The sequence below is a fragment of the Ceratotherium simum genome, chromosome 2 (assembly GCF_057802395.1).
Source record: "Ceratotherium simum simum isolate JZ-2026a chromosome 2, ASM5780239v1, whole genome shotgun sequence".
Taxonomy (NCBI): domain Eukaryota; kingdom Metazoa; phylum Chordata; class Mammalia; order Perissodactyla; family Rhinocerotidae; genus Ceratotherium; species Ceratotherium simum.
Window position 1 is genome coordinate 53,324,280 of NC_141901.1, and position 18,941 is coordinate 53,343,220.

The window sequence follows — 18,941 nt, forward strand, 5'->3', positions numbered from 1 at the left end:
GTTGCTTTCATATTTTTGCTCCTACAATTACTTATAATTATCTTTGTAGTTGTGTTATACTGTTTCTTGAAAGGTTTTTAACTCATGTCATCTCAAATGTGAAAATATTTATATTCTTTGTCTCCTTTCTCACCATATTCTTTCTTCCTTTGATTAGAAAAGTTGTTTATATGTATTTCCTTTGAACAAAATCTTTGTATGCGTTTTATATTATAAAAATATTTTGTTTTCAAATATATAATTAAAATTTGATTTTGTTTTAACCATATATATGTCTGCTGGGAGACTGACATTCCTACTTTTAGAACGACATTTTAATTGTTTTCATTTTCCATTAGAACTACTGTATAAGGTTCTGTAGTTTGTGTACTCACAACTCTTGGGGACTCTGTTTACATCCTGGTCAGTGCTTCCTATAGTTGTGCATGGTATAAAGTAAAAATTATATACTAGTCTTGAACCCTTTCTTGACAGCAAGCATTGTGTCATTCATAGTATATCTTCAGTTTTATGGCTGACACGTAGTAATCAGTTTGTTGTGTTGACTGTGGTGCTATTTTTTAGTTCTTAACTTTAACTTCCATATGTTACCTCAGCAGGTTTATCTGTTCTGATAGATGCTAGAACGCTAGCAGGTGAAGGCACAGATGATCTTTCTTCCCACATTAGCATGAATTCAAGTAGTTCTGAACCAAGTCAGAATTTATAAGATGCTATGTATTTCTTTTGCTGCTGTAAGAACGTTGCCATAAACTTGGTGGCTTAAAACAACACACATTCTCTTATTGTTTTGGAGGCTTAAGTTTGAAATCAGTTTTACTGGTCTAGAGTCAGTGTCAGCAGGTCTGGTTTCTTCTGGAGGCTCTGAGGAGAGAATACATTTCCCTGTCTTTGTTCAGCTTATAGTGGGCACCTGTATTTCTTGGCTTGTGGCTCCATCTCCAAAGCGTATTACTCCAATCTCTGCTTCCATTATTAATTCCCTTCTTCTCTTCTGTAGTCTAATCTTCTTCTGCCTCCCTCTTAAAAAATCCCTTGTGATGACATTTAGGGCCTACCAAATAATCCAGGACAGCAGTCCCATCTCAAAAGCCTTAATTTAATCACATCTGTGAAGTCCCCTTTGCTGTATAAAGTGACACTGATGGGTTCCAAAGATTAGAACCTGGATATCTTTTGGGGCCATTATTGAGCCAACCACATACTGTAATAAAGAAGCGCCTTTAGGTTTCATTTATAATATTTTGCATATTAATGCTTGTTTTTGCTTCCTAAATAGGGTATCGTTTTTCCACAATAGAATAACTCAGTGGATTATTTCACTCATCTCTTAGTGCTCCTTTCTTTGGTCTTGTATATGACATATGAATGAGTAGTTTCCATATGGGCATCACGTGCAATTTCCTTATTTTTTCCTGAGGAATATTTCTTAATGTTATCATTTTGTGTTTTAGTTGGCGTAATACGGTGCCCAGTATGCCGCCAAGAATGCAGACAGATAGACCTTGTGGATAATTATTTTGTGAAAGATACGTCTGAAGCTCCTAGCAGTTCTGATGAGAAATCAGAACAGGTATGCTTCTCAGTTTTTCTTTATATTCCTATCTTGATATCAAAATGTAAATTATAAGAAAAACATGTTTGGATAGTTACATAATTTAGGGTAGTTCTGCTATAATTCCATCTTTCAAATTGAAAATAAAGGATATCTTTATTCTACACCCTCAGACCTGGTTAAATGAGACAAAAAGTCATTACTTAAAAATTCAAATCTTATACAGATTTTGTGTTCTGACTCTTAGATTTTTACCCATCTGAATGTTTGATCTAGGAGGAAAAGGATTTCGTTGAAGATAAATGGATAACAAAATTTTATTCTGGGTACAATGAATTTGAGAGCAAGTTAGAAAGTTTTCACCTTTTTATTTTATGGATCTATATTTTGTAAATTTAACGTAGATTAGTATTTATTTCCTCTTTTAGGTATGTACTAGTTGTGAAGACAATGCAAGTGCAGTTGGCTTTTGTGTAGAATGTGGAGAGTGGCTATGTAAGACATGTATTGAGGCACATCAGAGAGTCAAGTTCACTAAAGATCACTTGATCAGGAAGAAAGAAGATGTCTCAGGTAAGAGAGAAGCAGTTTTATTGATTACTATTAACCTCCCTCTTTTGCCCCTGTAGCATTTCTACTTATTCTTTATAAGCTTTGGATACCAATGTTAACGAGAATTTAGAAAGGCAAAAATTTTATTTAGTTTAAAAATATATGTTTTATTTTGCTACAGAGTCTGTTGGAGCATCTGGTCAACGCCCTGTTTTCTGTCCTGTACACAAACAAGAGCAGTTGAAACTTTTCTGTGAAACATGTGATAGACTGACATGTAGAGACTGTCAGCTATTGGAACACAAAGAACATAGGTACAGAAGTCATAATTGCTTAACAAGAAATATTATAAAAAGTTCATGTAAATTTAATTATTCTTCCTAAAGCAAATATTTATTCGATACTTTTGTTTGTTAGCATTTTAATTCTCAACTTTGTATATTTTATTTCTTAAAGCAAGATATGTTTTTGATAAATTGTTTAATGGTTTCCACGTTCATACCTAATTGTCTTATGAATGTTTGTTAAAAATGTATCATTACATGGGTTTGGGTTGATAAGAATGGAGTTGTATTATTTCTTTGTTTGCTATGTCTCTGGTTCAGATAATCTTTTTTCAAGTGTACTGTGGTATTTAGGCTATGGGCTGTCATCTAAAAGTAATATTCCCATGGGTATGGTTAGCTGATATGCATTTTAATATCAAAGCGTAAATATACTGATTTCATGTTAGATATACAATTTGCAGAAAAACTAGGGATTTATGATCATCTAAGTAAGCATAATTACTAATTCTTTAATACATAACTTAATATTTCAACCCTGTTTTACCCTCAGAATTTAGTAGTATTCCTTATCACCAGTCTTTTACTTTTGAACTGTTATCACCAGTCTTTTACTTTTGAACTGTTGTGGAAACATACTGAAATTTTTAGTCAGGTGTATAACAGAATTCTCCAGTAAATTTCCCGGTTTCTGTGGCATCTGTTTATTACAATTAAAAAGATGGTCTTGCCTGCCTGTAGTCCAACATTTTCTAAGGGTTGTTCTTATGACAGTTTTGCAAAATTGATGGAATAGGTTTTATGAATCTCCTGCCAAAAAAGGGGTAGGTTAAGTTAGATTAACCACACTTAGATGCGTTTCTTAACTGTAGGGTATCTTAGAGCTTTTAATTCATTAGATTCATTGGAATTCATTAGAATCCTCTTAAAGAGGAGATACATTAATCCTAATCACTATTTTTTAAATATTATTTTTTAGTCTTTTTTTTAAATAATTTTTTTATTATTATTTATTTATTTTTTCCCCCAAAGCCCCAGTAGATAGTTGCACGTCATAGCTGCACATCCTTCTAGTTGCTGTATGTGGCTGTTTTAAAGGTGAGGGAGCCTGCTTACAGAAGGTGTTAGTAATCTGTACAAGGTCTCACCATAAGTGATAGAGCCAGGATTTGAACACAGGCAGCTGGACTCCAGATGTATTTTAGCCCATATTCTCGTTTTCTCCCATCTGGTATATAGAATATAGTATATATGGAATCTCTCAAACTTGACCACATAAAAGTAATGCTCTTTGTTCTTTTTCAAGGCACCTCTCACTGTTCATTTGTTTAGAAATGCTACTGTAAACTTTTGTATCCTTAATCTGTTTCAAAATGTGTCATCTTAGCTGCAAGTTGGCTGCTAATGTTTTATATGAAGTGACTAGTCTTGTGGATGCCTTCACTTCTGGGCCAAATCTTACCATTGATTGTCTTGTAATAATCTCAGTCAGATATTACATTACCTTTCTCATGGCTGCAGTGAGATCTTTGAGCGCTTAGATTTCTTAGGGCTTTTTAAATTGATGGTGAAAAGCAAAGGGAAAGGAAGGTGGCATCCTTTTTCCCATGAAAGAATAGCTTCAACCACCCTTCCTCCAGAGTTTAACCACTATCCTTCCCTTTCCGTCACCATTTTCCTTTACCACTTATGACCAAGTCCTAATTATCTCTTGAATGTTTCCTCCCTTTTCTTTATTTTTTATTTTTTTTAAAGATTTTATTTATTCATTTTTTTCCCCCCAAAGCCCCAGTAGATAGTTGTATGTCATAGGTTCACATCCTTCCAGTTGCTGTACGTGGGACTTGGCCTCGCGTTGGACGGAGAAGTGGTGCCTCGGGGCGCGCCCGGGATCCGAACCCGGGCCGCCAGCATCAGAGCGCGCGCACTTAACCGCTAAGCCACGGAGCCGGCCCATCCTCCCTTTTCTTTAGTTCACGCTTTATATTTTTTCTGGATAGACTATTACAGAACCCATGTCATTGGACTTAAAAGCCTAGAATCCTGTTACTACAACACATTTACAACTGGTCTCCCTACTTTGAGATTTACCTTGTCAGATTCATTCTGTCCACATTGCTGCCAGGATTATTTTGCTCAAGTTTAGTTTCCCTCCATCTCCCTTTTTTTTTTTTTTTTTACACACCCTTCAAGTGGTCCCCCATAGTTGAAATTTAAAGTGTTCGATATACTATGCATTATTGAGTCTTACCAGAGTATTTCTCTTCATCATCTGTATGAAGTTAGGAAACAGTCCACAAGAGTGATACCAACTTCAGAGTTCAGTAAAAACCCAAACATAGGGGAAAACAGCATGCACTTCAGCTCATTGATATGATTTGTTGTTACTTTCTTCAGTTAAAGTAGTGGTCTTCCAAACACGACGCTGTTCATTCTCTTTGGAACTGGCATCCATAAGCCAAGCGGCTCTTCGTTGGTTAACAGAGAATTTTTCATAGGGTACCACCCATGTGTTCATAGGATTCATCAGCTCTTTGGGTGGTTCCAAGTCATACTTAGGGGAAAAGAGGCTTCCTGCTTATAAATATGATAAATACCTCTTTGTATCCTCCTGGTCACATGTTATTGCACAAACCATTTCTATTTTTATGGAACTCTTGTGGGCATTACCTTCCTTATTAGAGTGTTCATCACCCAAGACATTATGGATATTTCAGGTTTCAGGGTTATTTATGTCATTAAGTCATAGAGTCAGTCTCAATGCCCAACAGCAAGCTGGTAATTTTCTCTCAAATGGTGTATATTTTACCGTGGCATCCAGAAATTTTCTGGTCCAAAATCCCAGAGGTTGCTGCTGAGTGGCACTCAGGCTTTTCCCACAAGCTCCAGTGTGCATAAGTACCTGTTGCCAACACTTCCAAAATTATGTCTGTGTGTGGATCATAGGGACCCAAAAGCATCGAGAGAGAGATACTGCTTATTGCAATTGAGACAAGGCCTGCCTTTCTTCAGGTCCCCGTTCGAAAATGGCCTTCCTTTGGGTAGTTGTATTGATTAGTGCTAGTAATATTCCCAGATGTGGAATAAGTATCCTTCAGAATTCAAATATACCAACGAAATGTTGGGCTTCTTGTTCTAGGGGTAGGTGGTAAAGCAGTTTATTTTTCTTCAATTGTGGAATGTCAAAGGTGGCTCCTGCCTAGGTTATTCCTAAGAATTTTACCGGTTTGGGCAGGTGCTTGGATTTATTAACAGCCTCTGTTGGTCATATGTGTCTCCATTGCATTTAAGTCAGTCCTACCTTCGTCTTTACTTTCTGATATTATCACGATAACATCCATATAATGTATTGTTACACTCAGGACCTGCATCAAGTCTAAGTCCCTTCTAACCAAATTATACCAGTAAGCTGGTGAATTGAAATAACCCTGTGGCAATGTAGTAAACATAAATTGGGATCCTTCCACGTGAAGGAAAATTGTTGTTGGCTGTTTTTCAAGATCGAGGCAGAGAAAAAAACACTTGCAGGACCAGTCACTGAGTACCACTCTCCTTTAGCTTGCTATATATTTTTTTCTACTGTTGAAACCATATCAGGGCCTGCTGATGCTATGGTGGCACTACTTTATTCAAGCTTTAATAGTCTGCTGTTAGTCTTGATGAGCTATCCACTTTTTTCACTGGCTACACAGAGTTATTGTACAGAGAATTCATTGGTACCAGCACTCCAGCTTCTAATTTGTCATTAATGTGGTTATCTCTTTTTGTCTACCAGGTATCCTATGCTGTCTCAAATTAACAACTTTTGTGGGCTTGGACAGTTCTAGTGGTTCCCATTTAGCATGTCTAATCAAGACTGGACTTAAGGTGAATTTACGTGCCTTCTGTTTTACACTACCAGTAAGACATAATATCCATCCCAATAATACGTTCACGTAAAGGAGATGTAATCACTTCACGTAAAGTCTGTTCAGACATTCCAATTTTCATCCAAACTTTTACCTTAATCCTATCAACCATTGCATTTCTTCCCAATCTAATCTTAGCCCCTGTTAGGACTTCAACAGGTTTTAGAATCATAGTGCATTAGGCTTCCATGTCAAGGAATCCCAGAAGTGTCTTTTATTCACCCCCTGGCTAGTGAATAGTGCCTTGGTTCTCCACCTGTGGGTTGAGACAGAAGACTGTGGCTCTCTTTGCAGTCTTTAGTTCAATTAATCCATGGAACAGTCATCCCAGGCAACCTGAGGTCAGGTTTCTCATTGTCATCTTTGCCCTCTATCTTTTAAAATTTCTCCAAACTGGGATAAAGACAGCATACTTATTTAGGACCCTTTAATGTTGGGGACCAGCAGTGGCTCCCATTAGTCAACCCAGCCTCCAGTAGTGCTGCATTAAGACTTGTTTCAACTCCATCAATGTCTGCTTTATTCATGCCATTTTTTAATAGCCATCAAAAGATTTCCCTCCTGGAATAAATCCCTTGACTCTGCCCTTTGTCTTTTCCTGTTTTCTCATGAATCACTCTAATTTTCTTAGCATCTGTAAAGCCCATAAATGGAAGCTGAGACAATAAATCAGATAAGCCCTCTCACATCGTTGCTAGATTTTGCAGCAGGAAGATTACACGGGGTGCCCATGTAAAGCGTCCCCATTAATCACAGTGTTTACTATGACTTGAGTAAGAGGCATACTCAGTAGATGAATATCCCCATCTTCATAATGCCAGTCCAGCATGGCTTGCATAAGAAGCATATCACCCCACTTCTGGGGAGTTCCACTTGACATTTCTAGAAGTACAATTACCCATTTCAGGATGAACAAACTTTATAGGGCCTTTCATCCAGTCTACCAGACTAGCTGTCTCCTTGGGAATGACCTGCTGTGTGTCTGGATTGTGTATAACCATCTGTGGTTGTTCAGTAGTGAGCTGTGGGTCTTGCATCAACACAAACATTGCTCTTTTATTCTGTAGCATTCGGAACCAATGATACTGCCTCTAAGTATTAGCTTTCACAATATTTCAGTAAAGGTTTTTCTTTAGGAAGCAGACAACATCGATCCACAAAATGAGAATTCCTTCACACTATACTCGCTGATTTCATTAGTTTTTGGTTTTGTCTTTCCTCAGCCTGGCCTACCTTCTTGTGACCAGAGGTCGTAGAGGTGCTGTCTGTTTTCTTAGCATAATTTTTCCCTTTGAAGTGGCTCTGAGGCTAGTGGCCATAGCTCAGACTGGCTGAAATCTGAGCTTTGCCCAGTATCAGGATCGTCTCAACATACTTTTCTATTTTCATTTTAGCTACTACAGATAACAGTAACCAATGGATTGTATAATTAGCTTGTTTCTTATTAGTTTACATTTCTTTCTTTATCCATTGAGTCAACTCCTAGAGAGCTGGGTCTGCCATTTCTAAATTCCTTTGGTAACTTTTACCTCTCGTAACTGCAGCTGCAGTTCCATACCATGAGTGACTAGGTAGTCATCTAAGAATCAAAGGTTCCCCTGTCCTCTTATCCTTCCTCTTCCCAAACCACATGTTTCAGTGAGTCAGGGTCATGCTAGTGAATCCCACTGCTGATGCCAACTATGAAGTTAGGGAACAATCCACAAATTCCCCCTTGCTTCTGACACCAACTGCAGAATTCAGGGTCGCCAAAACAACCTTCATTCTGACACCAGTTGCAAGTTCAGGATTTCCCAAGACTATTCTCAGATTCAGTAATTTGCTAGAATTGTTAGATAATTTGTAGAATTCACTGAAAGCTGTTATATACTGACGGTTGCATTTAGTGAAAGGAAACAGATTAAAATCACCCAGGGAAAGATGCATGGGACAGAGTCTAGGAGAGTTCTAAATGTGGAGCTTCCAGTTGTCTTCTCTCAGTGGAATCTTGGACATAGTTAACTATTCCTAGCAATGATGTGTGACAGTGTGCATGGAATATTGCCAACCAAGGAGACTCACTTGAGCCTTGGTGCCCCGAATTTTTATTGGAGCTCTGTCATGTAGATGTGGTTCACAGACCACATGGCTGACCTGTCTCCAGCCCTTCCTGAGTTTGAGCTGATACCATGTGAGCCAGAACCCCACTATAAATCATATTATTAGCATGTGGCCCAAGGCCCCAGGTAAGCAAAGATACTTTTATCTGGAGTACATTTCACGGGCTTAGAGATGCCCTCCTAGTAGCTGAGGGCAAAGGCTAGACCTCTCTTTGGGCAAGGTTAAATTCTTTACTGCGCAATCTGTTATCTCCTACTTGCACTCTTACAGTAGGAAACCCTCTGTTTTAAACTTCTCTGCCTTTACAAATGCTGTTTCTTAACTTATGTAACACCTTCCTTATCTGTTAGGAGAACTATTTAACCTTAAAATCAGTTCACTTCTGTGTGTGACCTTCACCAACACTTTCTGTACCATCCTTCCCACCTCTTTTCCTTCTCTGGACTTAAGGCCTTTTAGAGCTAGTTCTTTAAGAGGCTCAATTTTTTGCATGCTTATTGATCAAGTTGGCTTTCCCACCTCTTCTTGAGTCAGTTATGCAATTGTGATGTTATATTTTCTTAGAAAATCATCTATTTAAGAGAGATTTTAAAAACATATTCACTTAGAATTAAACAGCATTAAGATTTTACAAAAATTTATGGCTATATCTCTTTCTCATTTATAATGTTATGTAGCTGAGTTTACTTCCTTATACTTTATTAGCCTGGCCATAATTTGAGCTTTTTATTGGTCATTTTAGTGATCCAGTTTTTGAAGTCATTTATTCTGTTCTTTAAAAGTGTTCTAATTCTCACAGTTCTCTTTTATCTTTATTCTTTCCTTAGCTCGATTTTGTTGTACTTTTCTTAGATTCTTATGTTGAATCTTTAGTTTGTCAAAAGGATGTGAATACTCCTCTTATTAAAATTTAGCCTCATTCTGGAATCATTATTGACTTATACAGTCTATAATTGTAGTTTTGGGTCTCCCTCATTTTAACAGATAATTGCTACATAGTATAGTGATAAAGATGATGACTCTGGTATATGGAGGTGTGTGTGTATCTTGTTTTTTTGATGAGGAAGATTGACCCTGAGCTAATACCTGCTGCCAGTCTTCCTCTTTTCTCTTGAGGAACAGAGGCCCTGAGCTAACATCTGTGCCCATCTTCCTCTACTTTGTATGTGGGACGCCTCCACAGCATGGTGCAGGTCCACACCTGGGATCTGAACCCGCGAACCCCAGACCACCGAAGCGGAGTGCATGAACTTAACCACTATGCCACCGGGCTGGCTCCTGTGTGTGTGTATCTTTTTTTTTTTTTTTTTTGGTGAGGAGATCAGCCCTGTGCTAACATCTGCCAATCCTCCTCCTTTTCGCTGAGGAAGACAAGCCCTGGGCTAACATCCGTGCCCATCTTCCTCCACTTTATATGGGATGCTGCCACAGCATGGCTTACCAAGCAGTGCGTCAGTGCGCGCCTGGGATACGAACCAGTGAACTCCGGGCCGCCGCAGTGGAGCGCGTGCACTTAACCACTTGCGCCACTGGGCCGACCCCTGTGTGTATCTTTTAAATGGAGAAAATGTAGTACCAACTTTATAAGGTGTCTGTGAGGACTGAATGTGAATTGTACCTGTAAAGTGCTTAGTACAGTAAGTGCTCAATAACAGTATAGCTATTATTACTAACATTGTGACTTACACACTTTCTTTTTTCTATTTTTTAAAAACACTTTATTGAAGTTTTTGGTTTTCTTTATGGCCTTTGAAGTTGTTCTCAAAAAAGAAAGCAGTTATAAAACCTTATGAAATTTTGTACCTCAAAACATTACATAGTTTCTAGCTAAATGGGTTATCCTTCCTCCCTCTAATAATTCTCTTCACAGTAAATGAATAAAAAAAGTACAGACTTATAAAGACCAAGAATGAGAGAAGGGACACCGATGGAGATTTCAGTTAATTTCCAAGAGAAGGGAAATGGATTGGATATTTGCTGGATCTGATAATTGACCTAGTAGAGTTGAATGAACTACACTTAAGGACAAAGGAGATAGATATAAAGGAAGCCACTTGATTTCTTTCCCAGAAACTTATTATATGGCTCAGGATCTAGAGGTGATAGGGATCACAAAAGGTAGGCTTATTCTCTGCATAAATAAAATCAAAGGCTCTGAACTGGGGATATTAGGTGTAGATGGAGGGCGGGGCTGAGGTACTTGTCTGAAATCGGGGAAATTAAGCGTAAATCTGCACTTTCAACTGTGGGACCTTCCCGTCCCTCGACTTGCTTCCAAATTGCCAGTAGTGACACTTTTCCCTCACTATTCCTCCCTAACGTCCTCTCTGGAATGAGAGGCCCTTTCACTCTGGAGAAAGTGAATGATCAGAAGATGTCTCTAAATGTTGACATTTGTGGTTCATTTCTAATTAAAAGGATTGCCTTACAGTGAAGCCCACCAGTCCATAATTCTGCTCTCTTACGTGTGATTCTAAGCAGTTTTTAAGTATATTTAATTATGAATGGATGGAAGGATCATCTAACATGAGGAGAGTGACTGCCATATGCCATACATTGTGGGGTATGTTGAGAATTCTGAACTCCTGTATCTCTTGTCGGACGTTAAATATAGAAACTGGAAATGCTAAATATTTCCTTTCTCAGCATTCCTGGCATTAGGGTAGCTCTGATCCACAGTTTATGTCTTTAAAATACAAGTGGAATTCTGCCTAGTGGGTGATTTTTCAGAAAGCTTTTGCTGATTTGTCCCGGACAAATGTTGCTGGTGTCAGCCTTTTTCCGGCTTTTTCCTTCTTGAATTTGGATGTGATGCCTGGAACTGTGACACCGTTGTATGCTCATGAGGGTAAAGCCAAGATCATCTCAGAGATTCTAGCTTTGATGTTGTCGAACTAACACTATCAGCTGCCTACGTTTGGTCTTATTATATGAGCCACTATTAGTCACTATAGCTGTACACGTTTCTAATTGACACAGCTCCCCACATGAAAGAGACCAAGGAACACTGAAAGAAAGGGTACAAAAGGACATAAGAGAATATAGGAACAAAAGGAAATGCAAAATCAAACAAAATTATGACATCCTGAAAGATACGACAAACTATTGGTCACAAAATAAGGACAGAATCTCTGCAAAAGAAGTAATTAAAATAAGAAAGACTCTTGGAAGTATGATAGCTGAAATAAAAAATAGGTTTGGTAGATAAATTCTAGTTAGTTATTCTCCTAGAAGAAGGAGCAAAAAGAAAATTAAAAAAAAGATAAAATTACAAGAGATCCGACAGCCAAGTGGTACAAATTATAGAAAAAGAAAAGAAAGACATTATCAAATAAGTAATACAAGAAATTCTCCTAGGAACCTGGAGTTGCCAGTCTGAAATGACCCATTTAGTGCCTAGTGCACTGATTGTAAAAGAACGACCCATATCAAGGTATATATCATCATTAAATGACAGTATGCTATGGATTAAAATCAAGACCAACAGAGTTTCCAAAGAGTAGAACGAGGTGACCTGCAATGAAATGGGAATCTAAACAGGATTTTTTTTTTTTTGGTGAGGAAGATCAGTCCTGAGCTAACATCCATGCCAATCCTCCTCTTTTTGCTGAGGAAGACTGGCCCTGAGCTAACATCCATGCCCATCTTCCTCTGCTTTATCTGGGATGCCGCCACAACACGGCTTGACAAACGGTGCATCGGTGCACGCCTGGGATCTGAACCTGCGAACCCTCGGGCTGCCAAAGCAGAGCGTGCACTTAACTCCTGTGCCACCGGGCTGGCCCCTAAATAGGATTTTTAAAAATAGCAATATCAGGAGACAGAAGATGCTGGAATAGTGACTTCAAAAGTTGAGGGGTGAGGGGCTGGCCTGGTGGCGCAAGTGGTTAAGTGCGCGCGCTCCGCTGTGGTGGCCCGGGGTTCGCCGGTTCAGATCCCAGGCACGCGCTGACGCACCGCTTGGCAAGCCATGCTGTGGAGGCGTCCCATATAAAGTAGAGGAAGATGGGCATGGATGTTAGCCCAGGGGCCAGGCTTCCTCAGCAAAAAGAGGAGGATTGGCAGATGTTAGCTCAGGGCCGATATTCCTCACACACACACACACACAAAAGTTGAGGGGTGAGAAGGAAAGATTTTCAACCTAGAATTCTATAGCTAAACCGTTAATCAATGTGAGAGTAAAATGTAGACATTTTTCAGCCTGCGAGGATTCAGAAACTGCCTCCCATGTGCCTCTTTCTAGAGAGCTTTTAGAGAATGTGATCCACAAACATGTTAGTAAACCAAGAAAGTGAATGGGAATACCCATAACGACAGCTGTGCAGTAGTTAGTTTAGACTGAAGTGTGAGGACTGAAGACCCTATGAAGGATGTCTCCAGGAAAAAAATGGAACCACTTCTGTTAAATTTGTTTTACTAGGTCATTTGAAAAACAATATTGACAAGTTTTTGACATATCTGATGGAACATGAGAAACAACAGGGATCAGTACATTGAAAATTAAGCAAATGAGAACAAAGGGCATTTAATTCCAGAAGAAAAAAAGAGTTCCACGAGAAAACAAATTATTTTTATTACACTTCTTGGCTCATCACTAGATAGTATTTACATAGTCTTTTATTAATTCAACAAATACTTACATTTATTGATTGGCATGGATGTTAGCTCAGGACTGATCTTCCTCACACACACAAAAAATCCTATTTAGATTCCCATTTCATTGCAGGTCACCTCGTTCTACTCTTTGGAAACTCTGTTGATCTTGATTTTAATCCATAGCATACTGTCATTCAACAAATACTAGATAGTATTTACATAGTCATTTATTAATTCAACAAATACTTGCGTGCCTACTGAGTGCCAGGCATGGTATATGTCAGTGAACAAAGTAAAGTCACTAACTGTCCCTAAGGACTTAATTTTTCATGGAGAAAGTCAAGGAAATTGTAAATATATCAGATGGTGATTGTCATACAGAAAAGTTAAGCTGGGGAATTGGGACAGGGCATGTGGACATGGGAGTGTGCAGCTTTTTATACTATATAGGGTGGTTTCAGAAGGCTTCAGGGATGAGGCAGGATTTGAGTAGAGACTGAAGGAAGAATGGGAGCAAGCCCTGCTTAAATTTGGCAAGGGGAAGCATGTTTCAGGGAGAGAGAAAGCAAGTGCAAAGGGCCAGAGATAGTAGCATCCTTGACGTTTTTGAGGAACTGTATGGTCTGAGTAGAAGGAACCAAGGGAAAGGTTGGGATCAGATGAGGTGAGAGGGGCAGAAAGGGCCAAATTATTTGGTGCTTTGTAGGCCATTCTAGAAATGTTGCCTTTTACTCTTGAGTAAGATGCTCAAGCTTTTGAGCAGTGGAGTGATTTGACTGACTATTGTTTTAAAAGGATCTTACTGGCTGTGGTGAGGAGGGCTTAAAGGTAAAGACAGAATCAGGAGATTAGTTAGGCTGTTTTCAATAATCTAGGCAGGAAATTATGTTGGCGTAGACTAGAGTGCTAACATTGGAGATAATAAGATGTGATCAAATTCCATATATATTTTGAATTTGGATTTGGTTCCTGAAACTGTGATGTGTGGATTTGCTGAAGTATGGGTTGTTTGAGATAGGGAGGTATCAATAACACCGAGATTTTTGGCTTTCAAGTTACCAAGAGTAACTGGCAGGGTAGAATTGAATTTACTGAGGTAGGGAAGACTGTGGGAAGTCATGGTTTGTTAGATGTATTTAGAGAATTGGTAGTTAAGTTCTGGCCATATTAAATTTGAGATCTTATAGTAGTGTAAACACTGACTATTTTACAGTAAAATTAGATTGGACGTAATAGAAGTTAGGGAGGATGGTACTGTATAAGTGTGAAGTCTTTTTTTTTTTTTTTTTTTTGCTGAGGAAGATTCACTCTGAGCTAACATCTGTTGCCAATCTTCCTCTTTTTGCTTGAGGAAGATTTGCTCTGAGCTAACATCTGTGCCAAACTTCCTCTATTTTGTATCTGGGTCGCTGCCACGGCATGGCTGCTGACAAGTGGTATAGGTCTGTGCCTGGGAACTGAACCTAGGTCGCTGAAGCAGAGCGTGCTGAACTTAACCACTAGGCCATGGGGCTGGCCCCTAAGTTTGAATTTTCTTTTTTGGTGAGAAAGATTGGCCTTGAGCTAACATCTGTTGCCAATTCTCCTCTTTTTACTTGAGGAGGATTGTTGCTGAGCTAACATCTGTGCCAGTCTTCCTCTATTTTATATATGGGACGCCACCACAGCATGGCTTGATGAGCGATGCGTAGGTCTGCGCACAGGATCTGAACTTGTGAACTTAACCACTACGCCATCAGGCTGGCCCCTGCTAAGTGTGAATTCTTAACTGTCTAAAATTGATAAAGCTATTTAGGCCTATCATTTTAGAAGGCATCCCATAGGCCTTCTGCCCCCATCCTCACAGGTTGAGAGCGTCCTCACATTCAGTATGCCTTCTCAGAACTCCTCAGTTCCATTAACTCTGTCAGCGTGAGGCAAGATGGAACCTACACATTTGGAGTGAATTTGCGTCTCCTGAAATGAGAGTCATGAATAAACCTGCATACTCTAAGACCACACAATTCTGACTCTTCTGTCCTCATCTGGGGTGAAGATGTGATCGATTTGTTGAAAGTAGAATTTCTTCTCCATTAATAGATTACAAGAGGAAGCTCCAGGCCCCACTCATCTTTACCACCACTGTTTGTACCCTCTCCATCATTATGTGCTTTAAATCTACTAGGACTAATGTTGTTATATTCTTTATCCCTATTTATTTGTCACCCAAGAAAAGTCTCACACTCCCAGGTCTTCCTTCATGTGCCATACTTTAATTCCCATAAGGCTTTGCACGTGACAGCTCTGTTTCCCTCTGCCACTTTGTTCTCTGGGATGCATGGTTTGTCATGAGTTGGATCTCTATATCCTCAACCTCTTCTTTGATCCTTTTCTGTACCTTCTTTGCTGTAATGGAGACAGAGCTCTAGGGCACTGCTTCCCCTGCAAGCCTCTTAGCTGGTAGCTGTTTTTTCTTTGATATCTCCTATATCACTGGGCCTTGAGTTATGAGATAGGTTTTCTCTTTGCTACTTTTTAAACCATTCTGCTTCCTTCCTCCCAAAAATATCTCCAAATTTTAATCTCATGTCATCACTTGCATCTTTTGTTGGTGCTGTCGTATAAAAACCCTTGGGTCATTCAACTTCATCTCTTAAAGATTTTAGTTTCTGACTCAGTGGTAATCTGTGGAATACTACTGTTGTCTTAATTCCTGACAACACAGATTTGATCCTTCAGATACCCTAGTCTTTATTTATTTATTTTTTTGTGAGGAAGATTAGCCCTGAGCTAACATCCATTGCCAATCCTCCTCTTTTTGCTGAGGAAGATTGGCCCTGGGCTAACATCTGTGGCCATCTTCCCCTACTTTATATGGGACGCTGCCACAACATGGCTTGACAAGTGGTGCGTCAGTCCACGCCCAGGATCCGAACCTGTGAACCCTGGACTGCTGAAGTAGAGCGTGCAAACTTAACCGCTACGCCACCAGGCCAGCCCTGGGTTTTTTTTTTTATTGTGGTAAAATTTGTATACAACATTATATATATTTCAGGTGTACAACATTATAATTTGATATTCGTGTACAGTGTGTAGTGATCACCACTGTAATAGTGATCATCCCTCACCATACAGTTGATCTCCTTCACCCATTTCCCCATCCTTCCAGCTGTCTTCCTCTCTGGTAACCACCAGTCTGTTCTCTGTGTCTGTTAGTTTGTTTTTGTTTTATTTTGTTTGTTCATTTGTTTTGTTTTTTTAGGTTCCACATAGAAGTGAAGTCATACGATATTTGTCTTTTTCCGTCTGACTTATTTCATTTAGCGTAATGCCCTTAAGGTCCATCCGTGTTGTTGCAAATGGCAAGATTTCCTTCTTTTTTGTGACTGAGTAGCATTCCATCATGCATATGTATCTCACATCTTTTTAATCCATTCATCTGTCAGTGGACACTCAGGTTGTTTCCATATCTCGGCTGTTGTAAATAATGCTGCAGTGAACATAGGGGCACATATATCTTTTCGAATTAGTGTTTTTGTATTCTTCAGATAAATACCTAGAAGTAGAATAGCTGGATCATATGGTAGTTCTATTCTTAATTTTTTGAGGAATCTCCATGCTGTTTTCTGTAGTGGCTGTATCAGTTTACATTCCCAGACACTCTAGTCTTTTTGATTTGAACTCCTTCCTAATGTTCATCTCCTTTACATTGCGACTTGCACCCATGATCATGCACTAGACCTTGGCATTTCCAGTAATTATATTCGCTTTCAAGCATTCCTCTCTGTGACCACATTTGCCATCATTTTAGCTCATTCTGCTTAGTACCTGATTTCCACAATTATTCACCACACAGTGACTTATTTTAATCCATTGATTGTACTACCCTTTCACTACACCTTGTTCCTTTATGTTCTCACTTAACCCTTTTCCATTTTAATTTTGTGGCTGATCATTTTCACTCCCTTGCATTTAGCCTTGACTCCATATCCCACTTGGTTGAACTTGCTTGGCAAAACCACAATCCTAATTAAACCCAACTTCCCTTCTTTCATGCTTTGCTTATGAAGCTGAACATCACAGGAGAAAAAATACATAATGACAGCAAGTAGTCTCATTCTCAGTTCATGATCACTTACCTCATGTAGCCCCTTAGTGTTGCCTGGCAGTCCTATGCATTCACACCTTTACCTGTCTTAACGTGTCCACAGTTCATCCTCCATCCTCATTTCCAGATATTGGCATTGCTTCCTACTTCATTGAGAAAATTGAAGCGATCAAAAGAACTTCTATAGACTCACTCTACCACATCTACTTATCTACCAGGCACCTGCACCCACATTTCTACATTTCTGTCTGTTATCTTAGCTGAATTCACTTCCTCTATAAAGCCAATTTCTCCACTTATATACTTAGATTCCATCTCATCTTATGCAGACAAGGACATTGCTTCAGCAGTTTGGCCTTCTCTGCCAACGTCAGTTTTTCAATCTCTAGCAATTATTCCCATCAATATTCTGCTATTTTTCCTTCCATCTTTAAAAATGAAAGAAAACACAAAACTTCTCTTTAACTAGACTTTCCCTGCTAGCAGCTGTCTCTGTTCCTCTTTGCAGCAAAACTTTTTGAAAGGATTGCTTATAACCATTCTTCTCAGTCTCATTTATCATTTTCCTGGATCTCTTAATGTTGGATATGTCAGGTCTTACTCCACTATCTATAGCTACTGTCTTCTTATGCCTTTAAATACTGTCCGTATGCTGATGATGTCCACATTTATATTTCTAGCTTAGTACTCTCTCCTGAACTTTTGGATTTGTCTTTTCTACAGACTATAACATCTCTACTTGAGTGACTGCTTTCTCAAATATAATATATCCAAAGTTGAACTGATCACCTTCCATAAACCTTTTTCACTGGCAGCCTTGCCCCATCTCAGTTTGGCAGTTGCGTTTTTTCCCTTGCATAGCCCAGAAATCTTGGTGCCATCCTTGATTCCTCTCTTTTCTCATACCCAAACCTATCAGAACATCTTTTTGGCTCCATCTTCAAACTATATTCCTAAATCCCACAACTTCTTACTGCCTCATTTCTATTAGCTCCTTCGCTACTAGCCTGGTCTCAGCCACCATCATTTCTTGCCTGGATTATTGCAGTAGTCCCCTAAATCATCTCCATGCTTCTAGTGTTGCCCTCCTTCAGTTTTTTCTTAACACAACTGCTAGGGCAAATCTCAAGTTAGACTGTCACTCCCCTGCTCAAAACCTGCTCTCCAGATTAGTCAGAGTAGAAGTCAGATTCCTTATAGTGGCCCATGCATACACATTTCATCTACTACTACTCTCCCCCTCACTCTCCTACAGCTACACCTGCTTTCTTTCTGTTTCTAAAACATGCCAGGGATGCTGCTACCTGCCTGTTGTCTCTGCCTGGAACTTTCTTGCTTCACTTGTTTGCGTAGCTAACTTCCATATATCCATCAAGTTTCTGTTTGAATGTAACTTTGTCAGTGAGACCTATTCTGATCACTGTGTTTGAAGTTGCGATTAGCCCCCTTGCTCCTAATCCTCCTTTACCTAATTTGTTTTTCCTTTTTCTGTATCACTAATCACTTTCTAAACATATTCTCTAATTTACAACTTGTTCATTTTTTATGTTCTTCCCATTAGAATGTAAGCTTCATGAGGGTAGGTGTCTTTCTTTTATTCACTGAGTCTCGAGAGCCTAAAACAGTATTTGACACAAATTTACACATTTCATCCATTCAACAAATATTTATTAATTTCGATATAGGAAAAAACAGGTAATAGAGTTGTCTGAATATAGGAGTTATCAAGTATATTTGTGTATTTTCATAGAAATCAGTTTTAAGTTGCACAAATAGTTGAGGGCCCCTAGCTCTATCTCTTAATTGGAGGCCTTTGTTCTTTTAATTGGAATGTTTAATCCTGTTAAATTTAATGTAAT

The 18,941-nt window shown here is 39.0% G+C and overlaps 1 protein-coding gene across 2 annotated transcripts in view; it reads left to right on the forward strand.

Moving 5' to 3' along the window:
• The window catches only part of TRIM33 (tripartite motif containing 33), a 119,825-nt gene that overhangs the window by 48,705 nt on the left and 52,179 nt on the right, over positions 1–18,941 (forward strand). For both annotated transcript variants that reach the window (XM_004421099.3, XM_087445110.1), the window contains exons 2-4: positions 1,455–1,573; positions 1,984–2,128; positions 2,289–2,421. In XM_004421099.3, coding sequence (XP_004421156.2) covers positions 1,455–1,573; positions 1,984–2,128; positions 2,289–2,421 — 397 coding nt within the window. The remainder of the gene's footprint in view (positions 1–1,454; positions 1,574–1,983; positions 2,129–2,288; positions 2,422–18,941) is intronic.